The 25585-nt window shown below is 32.8% G+C and overlaps 1 protein-coding gene and 1 long non-coding RNA gene across 4 annotated transcripts in view; one reads left to right on the top strand and one right to left on the bottom strand.

The window, feature by feature from the left end:
• Positions 1 to 25252, top strand: part of LOC128554653 (uncharacterized) — a 58440-nt gene extending 33188 nt beyond the window's left edge. For 2 of the 3 annotated variants that reach the window (XM_053535947.1, XM_053535948.1), the window contains exons 6-8: positions 21664 to 21801; positions 23681 to 23764; positions 25086 to 25252. In XM_053535947.1, coding sequence (XP_053391922.1) covers positions 21664 to 21801; positions 23681 to 23764; positions 25086 to 25237 — 374 coding nt within the window. In that variant the 3' untranslated portion in view covers positions 25238 to 25252. Of the gene's footprint in view, positions 1 to 1053; positions 1751 to 21663; positions 21802 to 23680; positions 23765 to 25085 lie in introns of those variants that run through there. The other variant, XM_053535949.1, reaches the window with a different exon arrangement.
• On the bottom strand, positions 15581 to 19188 carry LOC128554654 (uncharacterized). Its single transcript, XR_008369657.1, has 4 exons — positions 18981 to 19188; positions 17808 to 17992; positions 17178 to 17315; positions 15581 to 16319 (listed from the first exon to the last, which is right to left on the bottom strand). It is a non-coding gene; the product is annotated as an uncharacterized LOC128554654 (long non-coding RNA).
• Positions 25253 to 25585: the final 333 nt, after the last annotated feature.

The following is a 25585-nucleotide window of genomic DNA, read 5'->3' as shown; positions in this document are numbered from 1 at the left end:
TAAATTTTTATTTGTATACCACATTATACGTACAACATAAGCTTTCCAGTAGATCTGAGATATGCCCAAACATTTAATTTGTTTTATTAGGAACATTTCAATTTCATACGGATTTATTTGGACATGTATAATTATTTACATTTTCGGGGCATGCCTCAAGTTGTGTAAAACAAAATCAATGCTAAACCCATATCTAATACCTATTACACACTTCGAATATTGATATAATTTACATTGATATATCAACAGCAAAATAATATGCTAATTAATTAATAAAAGTTGAAGACAAACAAGGAGCTGATCAAGAACCAAACATTTGCATAGATGGGTTTCGTTTTGTTTACCCATAAAACGCTTTAAACAAAACTCAAGTTGAAATTCACAACATGATGTTTTCATTTACATTATGCAAGTTATGTACATATTTCACACAACTGGATGTGAAAAGACCATGTATAATTAGTACAGGGCCTAAATAGAGTCTAAATAGAGCCTTTAATTTATAAAAAATCTGAGGTTTTCAAAGAAATGATCGTATTATCTTCAGAAAATCATCTTAATAATTGTGATGTATTTTGTTTGGACAATTACGCAACTGTCGTGTCTTCACTGGAGACTTCCAGTAAATATGTCTTGATAGTAGAAATTGGTAAAACGCTTCTCTGTCTTGGTTTACACACTTTATCTACCCAACAGATATTAAGCAAACCGATTTAGAAAAATATTACCTCAAAACAAAATTAACACAGATAGATTACTTTTCTTGGCAGTAACATTAATAAAGAAATACAGTTTGAGATGTGTTAAACTGTTCAAATAAATTAATGTTGGAGGGTAAAAATCTCTAAAACTGTTTAGATCTACATGTATTCTCAAACGAGACGGTTTTTCATTCTCAGAAATGTTTTTAGCAGAAATATTAATTACCACTTGTGGTATTTGTGCTGTTAATATTCGACACTGAATTCACGAAAAAGGGTTGATAGAAGCGCAGATTTCAGGAGGTGTTCAAAACTTCGCTTAAGAATCACTGTATATCTTGTATCATTTCAGGCAATACTGACTCTGTCCAAACAATCACTGCTGTATCAATAGCAGAGAAAACAATATCTACACCCTATAGTATGCCTCCTACCTCAGATACAAATCAGTCACATCATCCAACAGGCATTTCATCGACTCCAGTTTGGCAAGAAAGTAGTTATGTCACCACTGCGCAAAATAAAGACAATAAGTCAAATCAAAGCTTCAAGGCAATGTACATGTACATAGCATTAGGGGTCTTTGTATTTATTTTTCTTTTAGTGATGCTTCTATACTGTTTATGTTTGAAAAGAAAAGAAAAGGAACATGAAAATCGTGCGGTATGAGCCAAGAGTTGAAGTTGATAAAATGTAACGTACTTGTAGCTATAGAAAGACTGCTTATGATTAGGTTTTTGCAAACTCCTTTCATTATGCCAGTGTTTTTGTTGAACATTTGAATATACGTTTCAATGCATTTGTAAACATGTAAGACTTGTATTATTTTGAAGCCGTATATGACTTTTGCGCACGTTATGAAATATGTTAATTTATGTTACAACTAAATTACATAGCCATTTTCAAATATCATCATACATTCGATTTCAGTTCATATAATGCATCGAATGCAAATGAAATCTGTAGAAACTATACTATTCAGGAGAAATGAGGATACTATACACCTTGAATAAAGTATCTTTTTAGAATAAAGTTGTTTTTTTTTCTTACAAATTACCATATGTTAATATATCACAATAATGTAAATGAAGAGCCTAATAAAAAAAATAACAGTCTCTCTTATTTTCCCATTAGATGTCCCTTTAAACTAATAATTTATCACAAGGATTCATGTAACAATAGATTAAATGTTTGAAGCAAAAGAAGGGGTAACTCATTTGAATACCTTATACACATCTTCATCATGAAAAGTAAAGCAACTGCCCTGAAACATGTAAAACTTTTAGCAGGAACATCAATACCAGCGAAAAACGTAAAATTACACATTTTTAGATTTATTACAGCCTTATTGATAGTATTTTACTAACATGCAAATTAAAGCTTTACATTAACAGGAACATATTTTAAAGACAAGTTCAATTTCTTTTATACCCATTGAAGATTTACATGTTATTGCAGAGGCATTCAAATTTAAACAAACATTGTAATGTGAATAGAATTTCATTTCATTCCCGGCGAGAACGTCTTGACAAAATATTCAGAAAGGTAAAAGATGGCACCAACACAAGAATATCTTAGAAGAACAACTCTGAATTTTTCATTAAACTGACTCCACACAGAACAGTGGTAAAAGTGGGGGAAAAACACTAAAAAGGTCATTTTACCAGCAACTGACCAGGCAGACAAATATGAACAAAATTTGTTCAAAACTCATTGTGTTCGATATACAACATGAATACTTTCTCGTGGCGTAAAGTTGTGCAGATACCTTGCTTGAAAGTTAAGTATCGCATCAAAACATAAAACAAGAGGGCAATTACTGCCCTATGTCGCTCATCTGAGAAACGTACCATAACAGTGTATGACCTATTGATTTCATAGAAACTATTTTTGTCCTAAATATCGTACGGACATCGTACGTTGAACGTGCGAGCTCCCTGCGATATTCGTGCGAGCATCGGCAAACATCTTGCGATGCCCGTATGAGCTCTTCAATAAACCCGTGTGGTTATCGTACGGGACTCTTGCGAGCTGCTCCCGACTTCGAAAATCTGTACTAGCTCATAGACAATTCGGGAGCTCGGTGAAACATTTTTACCGACTTTCCGAGTTCTCTACAAGTTCAAAAAATCCATACGACGCTCGTTATAGTCACCGATGTCCGTACGGTCGCCGTCCGAATTTGCCAAAATTCGATTGAAAACCTACTCGTACGGAGCTCGTAGCGCTCTTGTAACCAGGGTATTACCATTTTTGATCAAATTGCATGAACATAAATTGAAAATACAGCCTCTTCCGCATACACAAGCTAAATACTGACAGACAGACAGACGACATAAAATAGAAAGGCGACATATGCTGGACATGTAGCGATCGTAATAACTCACCTTAGCGTTACTGAAGTGAGCTAAAAATAAAATAAAAAAAAACAATATTTCATGAAATTTTACATTAAGAAACATTACCTCAGAAATCAAAGTTTTGGCATTTTAGCTTTACTTACTTTTGACAACTTCGAACAAAATGTGATATACATTTATTTAAATGTACAATGTATATGCCCCAACAATGAGAAATTGAGACTAAAACTCAAATTGGAATCGGACATGCGTAATGACATAGTTAGACTGTCGTTTTATCAATTATTTCAATAGCCCGCTACGGATCGTGTGGTCGTGAGTCCGATCCCTTGGCGGGGAGTGTGTTCTCCGTGACGAGTTGATAAAGCACATTTTGTCTGAGATCATTGTCGTTCAGCGGAGAACAGATTTGTACCGATACAGAATCTAGGAATACTGAAAAGGTTTACTGTCTGTAGTTACATGAAATACTGTTGAAAAACGGTGTAAAACACACACACACACAAAAGTAATCATTTCAATTTATCATTTGAAAGTGTTTATTATGCTTTACTCATTTTGAAGTCTTTCTCTGACTGTTCAGAAGCTTTTTGGTGCAAGCAGTGTAACATAAAAACTTTAAGTCGCTTTCATCAAATATAATTAAAAATTAAGGTAGTCGACCCGTAATAACGCTCCGCAATTTCCGTGCAATAATGTTTTTGTAAGCAAGTTGACATGTTGACGATTTCTTCTTTACAGGGTCACTATGTTAAACAAACCATAAGAAGTTTTATTTATTGCTGCAAACAGTGTAAGTAGGTAACTGAAGATATTCAAACCGATTTACACATGAAAGAAAATGTGGGGTCCTCAAATTTACAGTTATTTCAATAAGAAACACCTGAATTGAGTGCATTCATGAGTGAAAAAAAAATATTTATGTTCAAATGTTGTATGGATAAGTTTTACAATATAAAGTCTTAAATAACTTCTGATTACTTCAGGTTAATTTTCGGTTTGATGTTGGTAAGCTAATAATAAAGAGCTTGTCATTCTCGTTCACTCAAAATCCTTTATGAGTTTTGGACTCTTGGCTAGTCTTGGATTTTAAATTTACTGAAGGACAAAAGAATGTTTAGTGAAGGCTTTTCCCAAACGTTGAATAAGACTAAACTAAAACTATACTGTATTGTATTATTTAGCTGCAAAGACTTTTAGTATAGACTATAATTCGGTAATTCTAAAATCAATGAAAACCTGCGGAGGAAAACATAAATACGTTTACTAGATTAATTAAGGTATCATTTCGCATTGAAAAAAAATCATTTAAGATGACTTTGAAGTTTTTTGGTAGCATCTCTATGAATGATGATTAATTCTAACTGCATGCTTATTCACTGTAAGGCTCAAAATGCTTTTCTTTATAATGTTGCTGCCACCTGTTATTTTTTTTGCTGTGAACATAAATATGTTAGGCCGTGTGCCAAGACCCCAAATTTAAGAAATTGGTAGCAATCAGACAGGCACAATATTTTAGTGCTTTTTGACAGATACATGTCAGTAGTGTTTGAAAAAGTCGTGTGTGGGGGGGGGGGGGGGGGGGGGGGGGGGGGGGGGATCACTATGGCACAGCGAAGTGACGGTGTTCGTGTGTTTCTATGGCAACCATTATTTTGTTAAAATATTGAAAAATAAGTTTTTCATTTTTTATGGATAAAAATCTATTTATTTTTGTAAAGATTATGTATATGTCCTGTCATATATCACTTACTTAGTTGCATTGAAAGCTCTTGCAAAGTATAACTGTCAATATGAGTCAAAATGCCACAACTTTCTTTTTTGTACTTTACGCATCAAATGCGTACAATATTAGTTATGGAATGGAAATTGCTTGAAATTTAGTGTAACTTATATAACACACGTGATCAAAATATTAAATGTCACATTTCTATGCAATCTTGCCAATTCTATTAAAATAAAATTTTAGAAATTTTGAAGTAGATTTCATACGTATTGATCTATAAATTAAATTTTCTATATGAAATATCACCATCATATTCCGTAAAAATGAAAAGAACAATAAACGCAATATAATAATCAGTATTTTTAAAGTAAAACGGGTTATACGTAAACCTTATCAAGTACAAACATGCATTAAACGCTTCAAAATTAACATTTGTAGACACAAATTGTTTTCTTAAGATGTGTACATAGCAATTAATCAACGTAATGAGTTACAATGAAGAGAATGGTGCAAAATTGATCTGAATTTGTTAAAGTTATTGTATTTGACGTTACTATTACACAAATGTTACCTCGGGCAATGTTTTTGTTTGATGTCCAAGTTGTATAGGAACTTTTTATTTAGCACAAATACACCTTATCTGTTGGCATGAATGAAACTATATTGTCTCAAATAACTGCTTTAATATCCTTCATTATTATGATTTACATGACATTTATTTGTTATAAGAAATAAACATTTTGCATATGTATTAATATGTGCCCTTCTTAGAGGTATTAACTATATAAATTTTATTTGACGTTTTATAATTTGTGTAAAAAGAACAATTATAAGTACGAATAAGTATCCGAAAGTACACATCCAAAAGCGTGTCTTCTTTTCAATACGTTACCAATGTGTAATATATAAATTGCCGACCTTTTTTTTAAAGATCAAAACCTCGCAAATGTTATAAATTGTCAAAGTTAAATATCAAAAATGTTTTCTACTAAACAGAGAATCATAAATTTGTTACAGTAAAAGAGTACTTGGCATATATCTCATCTAAGATAATTTTATAGATATACCTGTTCACTTTGAAAGTTATAAAATGAGCATTGAAATATGTATATTTTTGACTAAATCAAGGGCTATGATACTGGTCTGACCATTGGAAATCCTAAACAAAACCCAAGGTTAACGACTTCATATGCTGTATAATACTCTTCTTAAGTTTCATTACCTTGCTTCAAATATGTATCAAGTGTGACTTTTTTTGCCATTTTATCCTTACATTTTACTACGTTAACGGCCGTAACTCTTTTCTGGCTTAGCAAACACCGCAAGCAAAATCCCAGATGCATAACTTCATATGCTAAATGATATTTAATGTTTTATAATCCTAGGTCCAGTATTTTCTGGATACGTGCAACAGACACTTTTAGGCCATTATCTTGACTAAGTACAGACCAGTAAGTCTGGTTTGGCCGTGTGAAATCCCAGTTAAAACATCAGGTACACATGCTGTATGACAGTGATGTGAGATTTGATGAATATTTTTTACTAAGTAAAGGGTCATACTTCTTCAAATACTTTCAAAGATACATATATAACACAAACTTAAGGTATTACACCCCTAATAGTGATATTTAAAAATGGCATTTGCTTGGTATATTCTTATGTTGACCGTGCTTTGGTCTGTGTTGCAATTTTTAACAACTATTAACAACTATTGCCGTGACGCTCTTTTTTTATAAATTTTGTATAATTTAATATGGTATTTTATCAAGCTCAGGTAGAGACAAATTTCAAAGCCTTTATCCAAAACGTTTGCAGAAAATTCATTATACCATTATTTTTATTAAAGAAACACCAAACTATTGGTAAACAACTATCAAATTTTAAATAAAACTGTCAATAAAATATGTCCAGGGTTCCTGAAGTAAACGGATTTAAAGAAATAGAATTCAAACTCCAATTTTGAAAAAAAAATCAGGTTGAATCCTGCCGATCTGTTTTTAATTTTGCTCATTTCATTCAAAACTTACCTTGGGGCAGAAGTAAACCCTACCTACATTTCTATGATAATACGTAATCTAATGAATGAAGACAAAATAGAGAACTTATACCGCAGTATTTACAAAGATGTCTAACTCTTCCCATTCTGCTTCAGAGGTTAATTCACTTTGAACAGCAAGAAATCGCTTATCAAATGAGTTTTTTTCGACTGCTGTACACTAAATCAATAATAATAAGTTTTGAAAGAAGTAAAAACGTAATAGGAAAAGGGAAAATAAGAGGGGTGGGGGGGGGGGGGGGGGGAATGGTTCCTGTGGTACTTTAACATACGTCCCCCAAAAAATTGCAGTTAAAGTAGGTTTATGGTAGGAAATGAATACTCTTCAAAAAGGAGGTTCTCTGTTATGGACCTAATACCTTAAAGGCCCTTTAATGCATACCTTAACCAGGTGAAAGGTCACAACTCATGTTTGGTTTTTTTTTGTGTGTGTGCAGTCACAATTAAAACACTAGGTGCCCAACTTTACTTGATGAATAATAACCTTTGAGATTTGATACTTTTGTGTAAAAATTGAATACATTTTTTTTAGATCTTCTTGACTTACATTTGAACAGACGGTAACCTTAAAAATGCCCTCAACCCTACCGCATCCTAAAATACTGCAGGGGTTGGGGGCCATAGGTAATGCTAGCATATTTTAGGTTGAATAGTTATCACTTTTTGTTATGCATCGAAGATCTGAAATTGAAAATTTAGCTTAAAGCAATATAAAATGATATGTATGACTGATATGTTTAACTTTAGTTTTAGGTTTAATAAAAAATCGTAACGATTAAACTGAAATCATTATTTGACTGGTGGCGGAGTGTTTAAGGCCGCTGACGCCAATCACTTGTCCCTCACTGATCTGGAAACGTCGCTTTGTTTCTTTTCTTTATGTGAAGAAATATTCAACTGGCTTGTATCAAATCAGTAATTCTATGAATGAGACAGCCAACACGTGCCTTCCTTCACCGTCAAAGGCTCGAAAAGTCACCATATAACCTTAAATATATGTGTGACTCTAAACCAAACGATACAAAACCATAACTTCATTAAGAATGGTTTGTTACGAAAATATAAGTTCATGTTCTAACTATTGATCAATGGTGTTCTACAATTTCTTTGATTACACAAGAAAGTAATATTTCATAAATTGAAAGGGTTACTTTTAGCATAAATATGTCTTAAGCACTATTATGAATGTGATCATGGAGTTCATTCATTTGTACTGTAATACAATTGAGCATGAGGGGTATTATGGACGGATAGCTCAGTAGTTTGCACACCGGTCTTCCAATCTTGAGGGGGTTCGATCCCGGCAGCTACTCGGGAATTTTCAGAAACGCTTTTCAGTGTTTCCCACCCAACTAGAGGTGTACTGGTCAGGAACCCAGGCAATCCTTGCGTCTATCAGTGCTATACACTGGGCACGTTAAAGAACCAGACTGTCTATTCGCAACGAGTTAAGCTGTCAGCCGGACAAGCCTGTATCTGATTTCTGATCTCTCTGTCGTGGGGGCTTTGTCTCACTCTGTCCCTCTGGTCTGATCACTCTGTGTCTGTACTAGTGAAGGATGAATTATGCGCCCTGTGTGGCTGCATTTGAACTATGTAAAGCGCCTTTGAACGTGAAATTGATCATGAAAAGGGCGCTATATAAATCTGGTATAATAATGCTAATAATAATAATACCTCTTGATAAAAAACTTGAACAAACCGAGTGTAATACTGGAGTACGAAGAAGCAACCTGACGAAGCAAACCATTGAAAAAATGAATGGTAAAAGTGTGTGTGTGGATGTGGTATTTAAATACACAGAAATAATATTTGATATTAGATATAAGATAGTATGAGAAATGTAGAAACAATAATAAAAAAATGTTATATAGGGCGGGGCAAGGGTATGGGGGATTCTAAGAAAAAGCCTTTTGAGATAAAAGTAAATTGGAGACGATAAAAATTTAAGAAATATAAAAGAAATGGAATTGATGTTGAACGGTCGATTAGGTTTACTTGTGATCTGGTATGGACGTTTTGAATAATGCTAAAATAATATAAGTAATTCAAATATCATTATGAAAACAATTTGAAATAGAAATTTTGGAATATATTTGTAACAGAAAGTTTTAAGACTTTTTTAAACGTCTGATGATTTACAATTTAATTAAAGATATATTCCTTCATTACTTTAGAATTTTATTTTTAATTTGTATATGTGGAAATTGCACATTCGCATGAACATGCATGTTTAATTGGGAAACATTCTTAATCTAGTCATTATATTAACTATTTTAGTTGTTGTGTTTGAAGATATCATAGTAAATTAAAGTATCAGCTTGATATTTTGTTTAAAATATATTCCCATCTCCCATTTTTTTCTCAACAAATGCAAATATAGATTTCATGAAGTGCAGTGCATACTTTTTACCCTGAAAACTCTGGTATAAATTGTTGATTTCTGTTCACTTATATTCACTACATTAAGTCTTAAAAAGATACGATAAGCCACGTGGTAGATGCTTGTATCACTAAGTATACAATGTTTACTGTAATAAACTGACTTATTTTTGAACATGTCTACAACAATCATGAAAAATCCGGATAATAGTGACTATACAAAGACTGTTACACTTCCCATTTTAGTCTTTTTACACTTATCCACATATTTCAAAAATCAAAATATTCTTGTTTGATGAGTTTTTCATTTTAATAAAATAGAAATAAAATATAAGTCATATGCATACACTTGATAGAATATACTATCAGTAGAAATAGTGTTTGGATGTGATTACCCCATTTACACATTTTACGCATGATCACTAAAAGTAAGATTTGTTTAGCTAATTTGAATGCTGTTTACTTTCTAAATATAATCATAATTCATATTCAGCTAAATTATCAAGATATGTCCCATTATCAGTATATCTAAAACTGAAAGATATACTAGTTTGATGAAAAATATGTTGTTGTTGTTGTATAAATAAATTGGCTCAGAAAAAACAACAAAGTCAAAATGTTATTTGCTTTTCAATTATGCATGTAACAGATCAGTTAATGCATAAAACTATTAAGAATATGTCAAAAGTTGAACTTTAAGGAATAAAAAAGGTAGGTTGGATATAAGGACCATTGCCATTGTCAAATAATTGACCCCCATTTTAGGAGCCAATTTGAAAACGCTTTTCAGACCTTGAGCCGTAGACAGACCACCCTGATTATCTTTTATAAAAAATCAAATCTTTACCTTTCAGAAAAAGTGAAATGGAGAATTTCCCAGATAAATGTTACCATTGTTTTGTTCAGCTCATGGCCTATGTGTATTTCTTGTTTAACTATGTTTTGGATGATTACTTTCTTAAATATTTCCCACAGGTTTGAATATCATCATATTAGTACAAAAACATTATTTAATCCATTATTTAAGATAACTTCCCTTCATGAACATTGAAAGAAGTGTTTTCTAATTAAATAAGTAAAACTTAAAAAGTATAGGGTGGATTTCCCGAAAGCACAGATCGCCGCAAATACAGTCTGAGAGTTATGCATCGCAAGTAGGTCTGCAACAAAAAAAAGCCCTGACGGCTAAATGCTATATTTTTACTGACAAACTGTATGTTACAGGGACACATGATAATTTGCATTTTTTACTACATTTTACGATGAACGCTTTTAATTTATTCCGCGTCAACTGTCTCCACTATAAGTATCCATATTTTAAAGTCAGTATTCACTGCTTCCTCTATAGCGCTTTTGGTGACGGAAAACGTCTTTATTGCCGCGGCAGTCCAAGGTTCGATTCCCGACGCGTTCGTCCTTTTTCTTTGTTTGGAATTTTTATGATATTTACGAGTAGAAGCAAAAAAACATATTGTAACATTCATAATGTGACCAAACTTCAATTTGAAAGAAACATTATTTTTTAGCCAAATTTGGAGGTAAGAGCCTTTGACAAAATTAAAACAGGGTAGTGCTATTTACGCAGTTAAGGTGTCTTCAGACTTGAGATCAACGCCTCAGGTTCCACTAAAGTATCACATTACAACTGAATCTGTTATGTTACTATAACAGGAATGAGTGTGTTCGCTTGAGTAAATATTCCATTTACATTACACAGTCAGCAGATATGATTGTACATTTTAACAATGAAAGCAATTTTAAAAAATAAAAGGATTAGACAAGTAGCGCCTCTATAGCCAACCAGCTTCACATTTGGAAGATGGAATGTATTGAAGTGGGCTAGACAGTCTTGATATTTTTTTTCAAGTGAAAAGGCATTATTAGGTTACATATTGTGCCTAGCAGCAACAGTTCATACGTTTTGGATTATTATCTAACGTAACTTTGGATACCTATATACTGTCTTCTGTTTTTGCCATGGAAACCTCCCTTACTTTCAGAGAAAGAACAAGAATATAAAGTACCGATGGGGTCTGTTTAGTTTTAATGGAAAAGAAAAGATTTAATCTTGATTTTTATTTAAATAAAACAGTACATGTATTTTATAATTTGATATCAATGATAATTATTTTTGTGATGATTATTAAAAACTGAATGCATGCACCGAATTCAATGGCTTTTTTTACGTCTTTCTTGTTTTAATATAAATCATTATGAAACTTTAATGGTCAGGAGACACTTCCACTACTGACCTTTTTTGGTTAAAGTGGCCTAGTTTGCCCTGGTTGAAAACGTTGAGTACTTTTAGTCCTTTAGGCCTACATTTATAAGTATTGTCCTTGAAAAGTTTGTTATATATTATTATTATCATATGTATATATATTGCGGAAAAATATATATAAAAGATCAAATTGACAGGGTTAACTTTATTTATCGTCATGCAGTCGTGTAATAGTGTTTTGTAACTGTCTGTTTCAAATCGGCGATCTGGTTTGTTCCTTCATTAGCTCGTTCCGTTCTCGTTGCTTGAAAGTTTTACCTATTCTTTTTATTATGCAATGTTTATCATGTGCTTATCGATACATGTACATTATGGGCCACATGTTTGAGGTTTGAGAGGAGTGTGCATTATCAAAAACGGCTTTTTCTAAGGAATATCTGGATTCTTTATCATAAATCTACACTCAAGGAAAGTAAAATTGCAACAGTTACTTATTTTGATACTTGATGCATGAACGTTAACGCATTTGCACGCCTAAACCTTGTTAAAACACATGTATCTAACGCTCGAATTATCATATTCAGACATACGGAAAGTCGGTCTACGGGAACGGATGCCGAAAATAATAAACTGAACAAAATGATGAACGTTTGACTTCTATACATTTCGAAACCCTTTCGTGTGACGTTGACGTAATTTAAAAGATGAAATGTAAAAAGCTTTCTTATATTGTAGTCCTCTTGTATTTTTTTCTGACATCCGGCCGTTATAAAATAACTGAATGTTGATAGTTCTTGAAGTGTATTAACGTTTCAACGAAAGGCATTTCAAAATTGTCCAGGTCTGATCTGAATAAACGATTTTATAGCAAAAGCTATACTCTAAACACACCACAACTCAATGGATACTGTTATTTCGTATTATTTCTAGATTACAGACGTCACGTAATTGAATTTAACTGAGTGGTGTCAAAACTGATTTTCAATGGCCCAGTAGTTCCCCGTGTAACTGCCATGGACAAGTACAAGGACACGAGTGAAACAGTTTGTACCAAAATATATACTAAGCAACTCATAATAAAACTTACGACGTATAACACACTGGTCACTCAGGATAAGGCTTATTACTTTCCCAATGAGAGACAGAAACTTACATTTATTTATCAAAGTATCTAACACTCTTTCTATGCATGACTGACATCGAAAATAAGACAAAAGTTGCTTATCAGCTATTCATGAGGTCTGTAAGCCGTTGTTAAAGGTCTATGAATAAGTGCATACGCTGAAAGATATAATAATAAGATTGGAAGTTACACAACTTAACAAGTACACGGAAGCGATCACTTAAGGACACGCCAGGGCTGAGAAATTGTAGCATTATTTCAATATACAGTTATATTTAAATTGTGTTTCCAGTACATGTATTCATTAGAAAAATCTCCAATATCCTTGTGAAAATAAGGGATGTGCTTTGTATGATTGTATGATTGTTTCACTGTAAGTTGCTCTAATTAGTGACAAATGAGTGAAACAATAGGAATTCTTGATGATATGATTTGGATATAACAACATCGAAAAAAAACAAGAAGAATAAGGTAAAAATATATTTTTATATTTTTATCTATGACTTGTCAGCTATAACATTGAAAATGCGTTTTAAAGAAATCTCACTCGAAAGTAGATATAACAACAGACTTTTGATCAGGTCATTAGTCATCATACACCTGTCAAAAATTGTCATTAGTATTCGCGATCTGTCAAAATTATTTACATCTGTCAGTTCTGCATAATTATGTATTGTTTTTTTGTAATTATCTTTGTAGGACATTATAGTGTGTGACTTACTATACATTTCACATCAATATTTATGCTTGAAATTGCCTTGTTGAGCTCACTGAAGATCCGTAAGAATTACTTATATTTAGTTCATGTAAATAAGGTACAAATCTCCGATAACAAGATGTACGAATTGTTCCTTTCTGGAGGAAAAAGGAAATTATTTGTTTGAGTCATAACATAACGATTTTTTGAAAAGAATTGATTCTGTTTTCTCATTCACCATAATTTCAAAACGTTAAACCATCTTAAATTCAGCCCTTTGCCAGAAAAAAGATAAAAAAGGATAAAAACACCACAATCATAACACGCATATAACAGGCAAGTGTTAATGTTTACCCACAAACTTTACCACACTGATTATCACAAAGTCACACTTTTTTCATTTGTTCTATCCAAATTACGTCCTTATCCATATTTCAAATAGACAAATTGAAGCCGATATCCCCATGTTCAGTAGTGTGTTGTAGGGCAACTACATAAATTTGGTCTTCTTTTGACAAGAATAAAAACTGATATTGATTTGAATACATAAAAGTTAAACAAATCTGAATGTTTAGAATCAAGGTTTATCATTACATATACATACTTTGGACTGGGTCGGGGATCGAACACGGGACCTCTGACACACAAAGCAAACGATCTACCATCGCGCAAAGACGCTAACTACAAAGTAGCGAGCATTCAGAATTATAGTTAGCTTTAACCTTTGACCTTGACTTTAACTTTTTACCTTGACCTTGACTGAGACATTTATCTTCATTTGTTTTTGCTTTTTGCATCATGTAAGAGTTATGTTTAGTATTATTAAATATAAATTAATCTTCCGAAATATGAAATTTTGTCAGTAGAAGTAGGGCCTTTGACTTAAGGTAGTTCTGCACGTTTGGACCGATTTTATTTCCACAATGTAGAATTTGATGAAACTCTGATTTTTCAAAACTTCGGAAAATACCTTGAAAAGTAAGCAACTAAAAAGATAGGGTCGTGTGCTTAATTTTTTGCTAGATTGATTTGAAAATTTGGACCTCTTGCAATATTTCAGAATGAGAGTCTATGGGAAAATCCTAATTTTCATATATATATATATTCGCGAATATAATTTTTTCTTCAATGTAGATTTTGATGAAATTTCCCACACTTATTTATATACATACGGGCTATAATTTGGTGAAAACAGATATCCTTGTGCTAATTTTTGAGATATTTGACCATGATTAAAGTGAACCGGACATTACACACTAATTTTAACACAATTTTTTAATTATTGTGCTGTACGTTTTAATGTCATATTTTGTAATAAATTAACTCACAGGTTTTAATTGATTCATAAATTTATTTTCATTTCTGTACGCCGAATCCAGGCTTTATTCAACGTTTTCCGGATATATAACGTTACGCCATCACTTCCGGATTTTCAACTTAACAGCTTTAATCAAGCCGTTAGTACATTTTAATCGCTTCCGATTGAAATTCTTTGCATTTCTTGATTAGCTACAAAACAACATGCTTCTGGTTCTTGAAAAGTTGTACTGGGTTGATAGAAAGGACTGCGGGGGTATATAAATGTAGATAGATGACGGTCGCACGAACCTTCGATTTGCAGTCACACAAACGAGCAGCATTTTGTCATTTCCTCTTACAATATGCATTGTGTGGGTACTATACAATGTAATTAACGCTTTCTGTTTTATCTACTTTTGGTTTTCATATGGACAAAAAATAATGAAATATATATAATATACGTAATATTGAGTACAAAGCAAATTTAACAAGAGGATAAAAGAAAGTGATCACAAAAGCTTATAACGATAAAAGCCTACAGTATTGCAAGAGTTACTTTAAAATAGTGGTTCCATTAGTTTAAGAATATTCAAGTCCAGTCAATGCTGGGGTCAACAATCTGTTAGGGCAGAGAGTGGTACCAATATCAAACATTAAGAAGTTACTTTAGCAACATACCTAACACATATTCTGAGCATTGATATTATATAATATAATAATATATGAATATAATAGTTAAATATTATTTTTTTTTTGTAAAAATGAATAAAAATAAGGTGGTTATTCCTTTACAGCATCAGTAAGTCAATTTTTAACACCACTGACCATGTCTTAAGCATAAAAAGTGCAGTTTCATTTGGTTAAAGACTTCAACAAAAATTCTCAAAGGTCATAAAAACATGCAAAGACGGGCCAAAAATTTCAGGTATATCAGGATACCAGAAACAAACAATTTTTTACGCCTTATAACATTTCATACAGACTGATAATATCATTTCAAAAACAATATAAAAAATAAAAATTTACATTTATTAACAAGAGTGCCAGACTGTCACAAAATATGCCCGTCATTGAAATTGGCATAATTTCTATCATTTTCAAGCAAAGCAAAAACATCAACATTCACTTCTCAGCTACAGTATTTAAGGTAGTTTCAAGAAATTATAATGGTTCTGGACTTTTTTCACTTCATCCGGTAATACCACTTTGACACTTAAGTATGACAGCTCCGGTGTATTTTCAAAAACTTGTATAACCTTCAAATTAGCCTTCTCCTCTTGATTCTGGCCTTATAATTCATTCACTTTATCTTGTAATACCACTTTATGCCAAGTGTTAAGTATTTAATTACATTAAACACACACATGTAATTTCAAAAACTTTTATAATCTTGAAATTAACGTTCTCCTGTTGACTCTGGCCTTATAATTCATTCGCTTCTTCTTGTAGTACCACTTTACGCTAACTGTTTACTATTTAATTATATAAAACAGATATCATACAGCCCTCATTTTATTTACAATCATGAAGTTATCACATTAATTCCACAAGTTAAATATACGTTATCATGTTTTGCTGTATGAACTGTGAACTATGCTCTTCATTTCAACTGACTGATACACAATTTTTTAAATGCAATTCCTTCTTTTCAATATAATTGATAGCATTGGAAACAGGTTTTCCTCAGGTACTCAGGTTATATTCTTTTGTGTGGAGCTGCAGCAGCTGTTTTGTGAACATGACTTATGAGGGAACTGAAATATGAAAAAAAAAAACGTAATACTTTTCATATATATTACAGGAGCTGTCAGTGGACAGCCCGCTAGACTATTTTCAGTGCTTAATAGTATAATATAAGCTATGAGTAAAAAGTTAACATTACAATAAGTATATTCTAAGTCGAAAAGGGGTCATACCTCAGTCAAAATGCTTGATAGAGTTACCCCGTCTTTTTACAGACTGGGGTCATGATGGTAAACAAGTATGCAAAATATAAAAGCAATATCTCGATGGACTTGTAAAATATTTGGGGTTGTATGCAAACTTTTAACATTTGTGTGATGCTTAGGCTAAATGAAAATCTCATGCCAGGGCAAGAAGGATAGCTCCCCTATTGTGCGGATAGTCAAGCTAAAAATTAACAATTGTTAAAATAGATAACAACTTTCAATAAATAAATATTACAGCCGGAAATTAAGACTTGTGAAAAGACAGTACTGATTGTCTATTGAAAGCGTTGCAATTAAGATATTACATGAAATAATTCAATAATTTCAAAGAGCAATTGTCCTATCTTAAGATGATGATTAACAATAACAGCTTACATATATGCAATGCAAATTTAAGAAACAGTCTAAAAGTTATAAAAAGTTGATAACATGTTATGTTATCACTGAACAGCAATGAGAACTGTCAATACATTCCCAACAGAGAATACCAGCTTATGTCCAAACACATTTTGTTTAAGTTTGGTGAAGATTGGATGAGAAATGTTCGACTTACGAGTCCGGGCAAGATTTGTGACAGACAGACAAACTAGAGTAAATCAATATGTCTCCCACACCACTGTGTGGTGGGACACATAACTATGACCACTCATATTAAGAACATACCTGAAACAACATCGAGTACAGTACCCTTTTACCTCTTTGTTTTCTTCTTTTTTTCACATACTGTCTATAGGTGTATAATTTTCTACCAACAAACTTCACTGCTATTTTCCGTCTGGCCCTGCATTTACATTTGTCATCCTGTCAATTAATTTCTTAATTTAGTTTTATTCAATTCAAAACAGGCCACATTTCAGAAATATAACATAAAACCTTTATCTTTGAAGTTAGTAACAATTTAACATTATTATTAATAACTTTCTTTTTAAAAATTTGATAGTCAACAGTCTCTATAATTATAAAGAATGTACACTTTACATGAAAAATTTCAATAATTTTATATTCATAAACTAAAATATTTGTGAATACTGACAAATTACAAACATTACATATTAAACTTTATGCATTTTACCATTATGCAGGCATAGAATTAATGTCAATGCACAGATTTACAGCAGCTGCCTCACAAACAAAAAATCAGTAATCCAATGGAAAAAAAAAATGTTTTGTTTTAATGACATATAGCTTTTTAACAAACCTGTTTTCAGGGCAAAATAATGTAATTTAGCTACTATCAACAGGCAAAACTGGAATGTATAATGCAAAATCTACAAAAAGAAATATGAAGAATACCTTTTATACTTGAAGGTTGGTGGTTGTTTCAGGAGGTTGTTTCTTTTCCTCATTCCTGAAACTGTCTGAAGTGCTACTACATGTAAGTGCGCTGTTGTTTTGAAGTTGCTCTGTAAGTTCTATCTTGTGTGATTAACATTACTGCCAGCTGTACTACAGGCTGTAGATTCTTGATGAACTTTGAACTACAATGGACATAATAAGAATTTGTTATCATAATTTCAAGCTACAATGCACATAATAAGAATTTCATGTTTCAATGTGTTTGATGTGAAGTTCTTTGATAAAAGCAACGCTTGATATGAAATTAAGTTATACCACTTGCTGCTATTTTCGTGTTACATCTGGTCTCGCGGCATTTGGTTTTTGTGAGACCAACAATGTGTAGCGCTCTCTACAGTAAACAAATTTGACCTACTTTGAAAGCTGATTATGTTGCACACCCTATTTTTTGTAAACGTACGTCAATTATTTTTAAATGCCCTCGTCGATCATTTGACTAAGTAAAATCGGTAATGAATCGTGTGTTGTCCATATATTTGACGGAATTATCCTACCATTGCGTTAATTTTACCTTGCAATTATTTTTAATGTCTTACTCACGAAATCTATTTTGAAAATTTAGGGGTCCTATACATTTTACACTTTCACAGGAAGCGTTCATCAAGTCGGATGCAGTACCGCGAAATTAGAATTAACTCCCTTGGCGAAAGTGAAAGTCACATGCACCGGAAACATGATCGGTTTAAAAGTAAACAAGGACTAGAAAAATGATTTTCTGCTTGAAATAATAGTGGAAAAAAGGGTTTACGAAGTTAATAGGAAATAATAGCAACATAATATTGTTTTTCTTTCCTTTATTAATTTATTTCCTTAGTACCGCGAAAACAGGTGCGAACAGGATCATTTTTCATATTCAAGTCATTTTTTATGTTTTATTTTATTTTATTTTTATTATTTAAAAAAAAACACTCTGAGTAATCAATTTAGTTGCACCTTGCTCGCCACCATACTTGTTTACATTCAGCAACGAGGTCAGCAATCGTGACCGTCAAGAAAAAGATAAACAAAACTGATAACTGTAATACTTACCTTGACTCTTGCAATCGGAAAACCTGACCTACACATTATGATAAAAGATATTATAAAATAGGAGAATGCATAAAAACTTACTTCGATTATGCCAACAACACTATGCTATAGCAGAAATAACGCATTTCATCTTCGATGCTTCGTCGTGGGAAAATTCAGCGGAAATGCCTTAAAACACCTCGCTGGAGTCGGCGACATAATTACTCTTAGAAAGAAGTCCGATATTTCATATATTTTTTCATGGTTTACTTGCAATTCATGTAATGTTACTTTTTTATCGATTACTTCTTTTAAACGGTAAAAATGAAAGCTATTAAATAAAAAAATTCCCACTTTATAAAAAAAAAAAATATCATAGGTTGTCGTTCGTGGCAGCCAAGCGGAATAATATTTTGGTGAATCGGTCCCATGCTTCCGGGTGCTGTAGTAAATTTGTAAAAATACACAGACTTGTTCGCATGTATGTTTATAACTGGGAATGGGTTCGAGTAGATATATATATTTTTGTAATTGATAAAGCATGAGAATTGATTTCTTTATGATATTTTCGTTTAGGTCCATTTAGATCACGTGCAACTTGATTTCACTTTTTTGTTTACATTTTTTTATGAATGAAACAATGGCGTCCATCGCAAAATGAAAGGCATGGTGCTGACTTCAATTTGCTTTTTAAGAATATTAGGTTTTTTCAAATTAAGAAACTCTACTTTACTGTAGAATATGATTAGGATATAATAAGTTTATTACTTACTGTTACAAATATTGCCTGGTATTCTCTGTGGATGTCTCGTTCTGGGGCCTTTTGTTTTATGACTTTATTAGGTAATTAGCAGTAATAACTTAAAAGTAACTCATACAATCTGCAGTTTATTCATGTATTATTACAAAATCATGGTATTGTTACGGAAACTTGGATATAAATTGGGGAAAAACCCAATCTCATAATTCAGGCTTACTGTACAAAGTTGGCTGTGACGTCTCCTTAACATATTTAAATGGTAACAGAAGTTGTTGTATGATCAAGACATGTGCTCAGTTCGATTTAAAAGGCAAAAATATATTGGCTGAAGGTTGACAGGAGCGGATTGGAAGGGGTGTTACCCCCAAGTTACTGTGCATGATGGTGTTTCCTTTGTTGTTCTTCATTTTTCAAGGTCATCCAATACATAAGATTACGGTTCCATTTGTTTCATTCATATTTATAATGTCTAGCGCTGTATCATCTTCACTAGTTTCTGATTACTTTTGTCACCTTTTGCAAGTGTCTTTGATTCCGATTTAATATACCAATGTATCAGAATCAGAAGAAGTGCAGTCACATTCAACACGTTTCTAGTGTTTCATTTTGCTATATTTCCCTTTGATATCAACCAAAGGGAATGAATGAATGACCGGATTAATTTACTCATTTTTAACAGCATGCATTTTCGCGCTTATCATCTAAGCCAACGACTTTGCTTGATTTTCTCAGATTGTGCAACTGCTGCAACCTCCGCTAACGCATACCACGAAATTATTGTCTGCTAACTTAGTGATATATCACCTTTATAGATTATCAGATAAGCAAAATACTCTGCATAAAAATTTTACGAAATTTCGAATCTATATGGACAGGCACAGATCATACGACACATACTCATACAGACAAATGTCCTATATTCTCCTTTTTACATCTTTTAAGCTATTAACGTTATGAACGGTTAGATTTTAAAATCATTTGACCTGTGATACTTCAGCATCAGTATTTTTGCGTTCTTCCGTATCTGTTCCAGGGTAGTGGTAACTGTTTTAAAATGTAAGGCATTGTCACTTATAATTCCTTAAGGTGAACCTCTTAGTGCTATGAGTTTACTTAACCCAAGCAAAAACTCTTTGGTAGACATGTTTCGTATCAATTCAGAATGAACAGCACGGGTTACGAGACAGGTGAATAGACATACATGTATTTCCTCTTTTGTACTCTTTCTGTTGCATTTATATGCATTGCCCAGAAGTAATCTTAACAAGTTTTTGAATTGGAAATGAATCTGTCAAACCATAATTTATCTGAGGTGGGTATAGTGAATCAATGGCATCCTGTAAGAACCACATTCAAGTTTACGACACACGAAAAGATTCCACAAAAGTGATATCACTATTACTCATTCATGTGGCATCCAATATTTTTATTTTACCTGTATAATCAGTACGAAAATAGAATGCCGGATCCTATATCTGATACAGCATTACTATCTTTTATTACTAGTTTATGTAAGGTGAATCCTGAAGCAACTTTATCAGTCTTCATATCTTATAAATACAAAATTACGAGTTTAAGAGAAGAGAGAATATCAACATTATAGCGAGCATATTAAGGGAGCTACTGCTACAATTTTTCACGTTCTTGGTGCACGACCGGAGTCGGACGCTCCACCATTTGACAAATTACTTCTCAAAAATGGAATTGACTGCCATGATTGCTCAGTAATATAGAGCGTTCGCCTCCGGATCGAGAGCTGGGGAGTTTGAACCCAACCGTAAATAGAGAAAGAGAGACAAGAGACAAATAGACAGAGACAGAAAGGCATTAAGTTTTGCAGTATATTTGAATCTCTTGGTCCGATGCACAAAAAACCTTTTAATCAAGGTTTTTTTTCTCCAGAAACGAGATTTACGAGCTTTATCGTTGATTTTCATATGAAGTTCCTGTCGTCATATCGTCTCACCGTGGGTGGTCGGAACAATTATCAAAAAAAAAAAATAGTTAATTTATCTAACTTCTTAGTGGCTACAAACAGAGGAGAAGAAGATGAGGAATGCCCATGCTGCATCATTACTTTAGCCGTAGTATCAACGTTGATGGGGATTCTGCTATTGTCAGATGTCAGTCTATTTATAGACAATTGTAAAGGCGTAAACCAAGGTATTTAATTGTTCTTGATACCGATGTGAATGTAAACACATATATATAATGTTAAAACATCAAAGATTTCAGTAACCGTAATATATCAAGCAAGAAGAGTTCGTTAATACAGATCATTTTATAGTTGTGTTAATTACAGTCAAGTCCACTTAATACGAACTCGCTTGAAACGAATTTTCGGATTAAACGAACAAAGTCCGAATTCCCCGGCCGAGTCCTTCTTTTTTCTTTGTAAAACTATTTCGGTAATAGCGAACTCGCTTGATACGAATAATCGGTAGATACGAACACATTTTGGAGGGCCCATATTAAGCTTAAATATTATACTTTTCCATCTTTTCATACGAATTTATTTAAGAAGTCGTGGCCGTTATAAAATGTGTTGAAAATAATAATATGGTCAAGCTTGTGCCGCGTGGCAATTGGAAAATGGAGTAGTTCACACTTATTCACAAACAAACACTCGGTCCTTTGTGTATCATGTCAATATAAAACAATTTAATCAACTGACAGGTCAAGATTTAAAGAGGTGTAAATAATTTTAAACACATTATTGACGTTATAGTGTCGATACAGGTAGGCTGTGTCTTACAAAATATACAAACTTATATACCTCTTAGAATGATTGTTATAAAGTACAAGCTTCAATGTTGGCGGTGGATGTAATTTGGCGCTCTGGACCTCGACTGCACATTAAAATTTAAATTGATACAGTTTTACCTGTTTAAGTATGACTTTTCTTGAGTATTTTCAATGTTATCTGAATAAATTAACTTAATCAGTTTAAAAGTATTAACTACTTTCATATATCGAAATCCATTCACCGATGATACCGGTGATACTGCCCAAATTGTTCGGACAAATTATCTGGTCATACATTCATTAATACGAATTTCGTTTGATACGAACATATTTCTTAGGTCCCGATGAGTTCGTATAAAGCGAGTTTGACTGTAATTTAATTTTAACAGACTTCTTACATAAAACATTTATTGTATTATCCCAAAAGCGCCAAGACGCGTCCAATTTGAAAGGGTATATATTAGTTTGTTTTTTTATTTTGGAATTGCACAAACATATTGAATTCCCCTGCTTCATTTAAATCAATTTTGAGCTATGTTCGAAACATTCAAATAATCGTCGAAGAATAGTTTATACTAAAATGTGCGGGAATAAATCTCAAGGTATTGCTAACACGATGTTGTCTGATGATGCAGTCCTCTTCCATTAAAGTCTGTTAAACTAATGGAACGAGAGACCAAGGATAGAGTAAAGTTTTTGGATATACAAATAGGATCTAAATTAGTTGTATCAAATTCGAACAGCGTGGCTAGACTTTCCATAAATTTCCAGGAATACACAAAATAGAAAAAAAAATGACCGGAAAACCTTCCTTTTTCCTATAGCCCGCCCGTTTAGCTCAATAGGTAAGAGCGTTGGTCTACGGATCTCGGGGTCGCGAGTTCGATCCTCGGGCGGGGCGTATGTTCTCCTTGACTATTTGATAAACGACATTGTATCTGATATCATTAGTCCTCTACCTCTGATTCATGTGGGGAAGTTGGAAGTTACTTGCGGAGAACAGGTTTGTACTGGTACAGAATCCAGGAACACTGGTTAGGTTAACTGCCCGCCGTTACATGACTGAAATACTGTTGAAAAACGGCGTTAAACCCAAAACAAACAAACTTATTTTTCCTATAAATGTCCATTAGAATGAATCACATTTGTTATAACATCTGAGTTTTCAAAATGTGCATAATTTTATGAGGACATACCTTGTTAAATAAGCATAGTAAAACATAAGAAGCAGCTCTAAAATACTTTTCAAGCAGTTACGAAAACAGCTTTTCCTGTTTTGTCTTTTGTATTATTTCAGAAAATGTAATGAGGCGTCCGTACTTCTCACCTTTTGCTTTACCGAGTATAATTTATTCAGTCTACCATCAATGCAAGAAAACGGGTAAGTTCTTTGCACAATAAAGTGCAGTAAAATATTACATGATTATACCAAATATACATATGCTTATTATCCCAATTGATGACACTAACTTCCAAACATCAATTTAATTCTGTTTGACACGAAACGTAGCTGATGTTTACGAAAACATTCAGGTAATCATAGATTTCTCAGGCCAGTGTGTACGATCTGAAAGAAGTCAGTACTTTTGCATTGAACTTTGCGACAGTGCAGGATTTGAGTTACAGTGTTTATAGCTATCCCAACATTAACTCCGCCACCGTTTTGAATCAGTGCAAACCACTTAAGATACTGAAAGTTAACTCCTACCAAACGTCTATGTTTTAAAGATCAATGAGGCACAAATTAATTTAAAGCGTTGAATTGCTATAGATATCTGTGTAACACAAAATATTCGCGTACTGTGTCCACGTATCTGGTCAAGTTTTTGTAAGAGCACGGAAGTCCAATGGCTAAGTGAAGACTCGGGATGTTGGTTGTTTCTGGATATGCTTCTAGCATGTTTGTATTTCTCATGCTGGACAAAATTAGAGAACATGTATGTCAGGTATCAAATAAATGAAGCTAGATCTGTAAAGGAGTTTTTTGTTGGCTACAAGATTTCGAAGCGTGCACGATCAAGCTTGTAAAATTAAGTAATTGATCTATGGGCTTTGTTGTCAGTTGATTAGTATACGACAGATTACAAGATATTACTGTTATGTTTTGAATGTTATTCAAAAAACCAAAGTGTATGACTTTTTTAAGTTTTCTGTATTTTATCTTCTTTTTCTGGTAACTTCTTAGCAGCCACAAAGATCGTGAGTGATTCATGGCGATGTACTCGTACTGATGCAGACAGATTCATTTTGTTTACTGAGAGTAGTCAATAAATATCCAAAATCAAGTATCGATGAACTACTTAATTTCAACATATCTAGTTTAATAAAATTTTATTGCTCACTGTTTCAATATTACACACAATATTACATACATTTTTAACACACAACAAAAAACAAAAGGGTTGGGCTACGAGTTATTTCAACATCAGCATACAGCCCTTCCAACATATCTTGACGGTATTTCAAAGATACATAGCTTTCAATTGACGAACAATTATAAACACTGGTAAAATTATCATTGCTATCGTATTGTGAGGTATTTAATGTTTAATAACTAAATGAATGGGCCGGGATGGTACAGTATCTAACTAACGAATGATATAATTAAGTGTATAGACAGTTGAAGTGTGTTGGGTTGTCTAATCACAGCAGCTTTTGAAAACTTACATACTATCATATAGTCATTTAGGGTTTTATTTCAGATATGACAGACATCTGGTTTATAATTACCACTCTACTGACTGATATCATAGTGACTTCAGTGGTTTTTGTGTATTGCACATCTGAAGGTAAGTTTGAATGCAACCTTCGGCACTGCTACTTAAAAATGAAGATACCAACACAGGATATATGATCCATAATGTTAGTGTAATTCTCTTAATGCGTCTACGTTTATCAAGCAACAAAAGTTCAGGACTATCCGCCTCTATCTTTAGTTGGTACCCATTTCGAAACTCACTTAGTTAGGTCGAATTGTCGTAGAACATTGAGAAAATTTTGGCATTTATAACATAGCTGAAATGTCAGGATAGATAATCAATATTTTATTGAATACACCTTTGCAAATATAGAATATATGTAAAACATAGTAAATATTTCAACGATTGACATGCATATTAACGATCGAATTAATTTCTTTCCAGTTAATCTTTGTTTAAGTGAATATTATATCGTCAGTTAAAAGCCAGAAGGGCTCATCACT

Source organism: Mercenaria mercenaria, unplaced genomic scaffold (genome assembly GCF_021730395.1).
Source record: "Mercenaria mercenaria strain notata unplaced genomic scaffold, MADL_Memer_1 contig_594, whole genome shotgun sequence".
NCBI classification, from domain to species: domain Eukaryota; kingdom Metazoa; phylum Mollusca; class Bivalvia; order Venerida; family Veneridae; genus Mercenaria; species Mercenaria mercenaria.
This window is presented reverse-complemented; position numbering and strand designations above follow the sequence as displayed.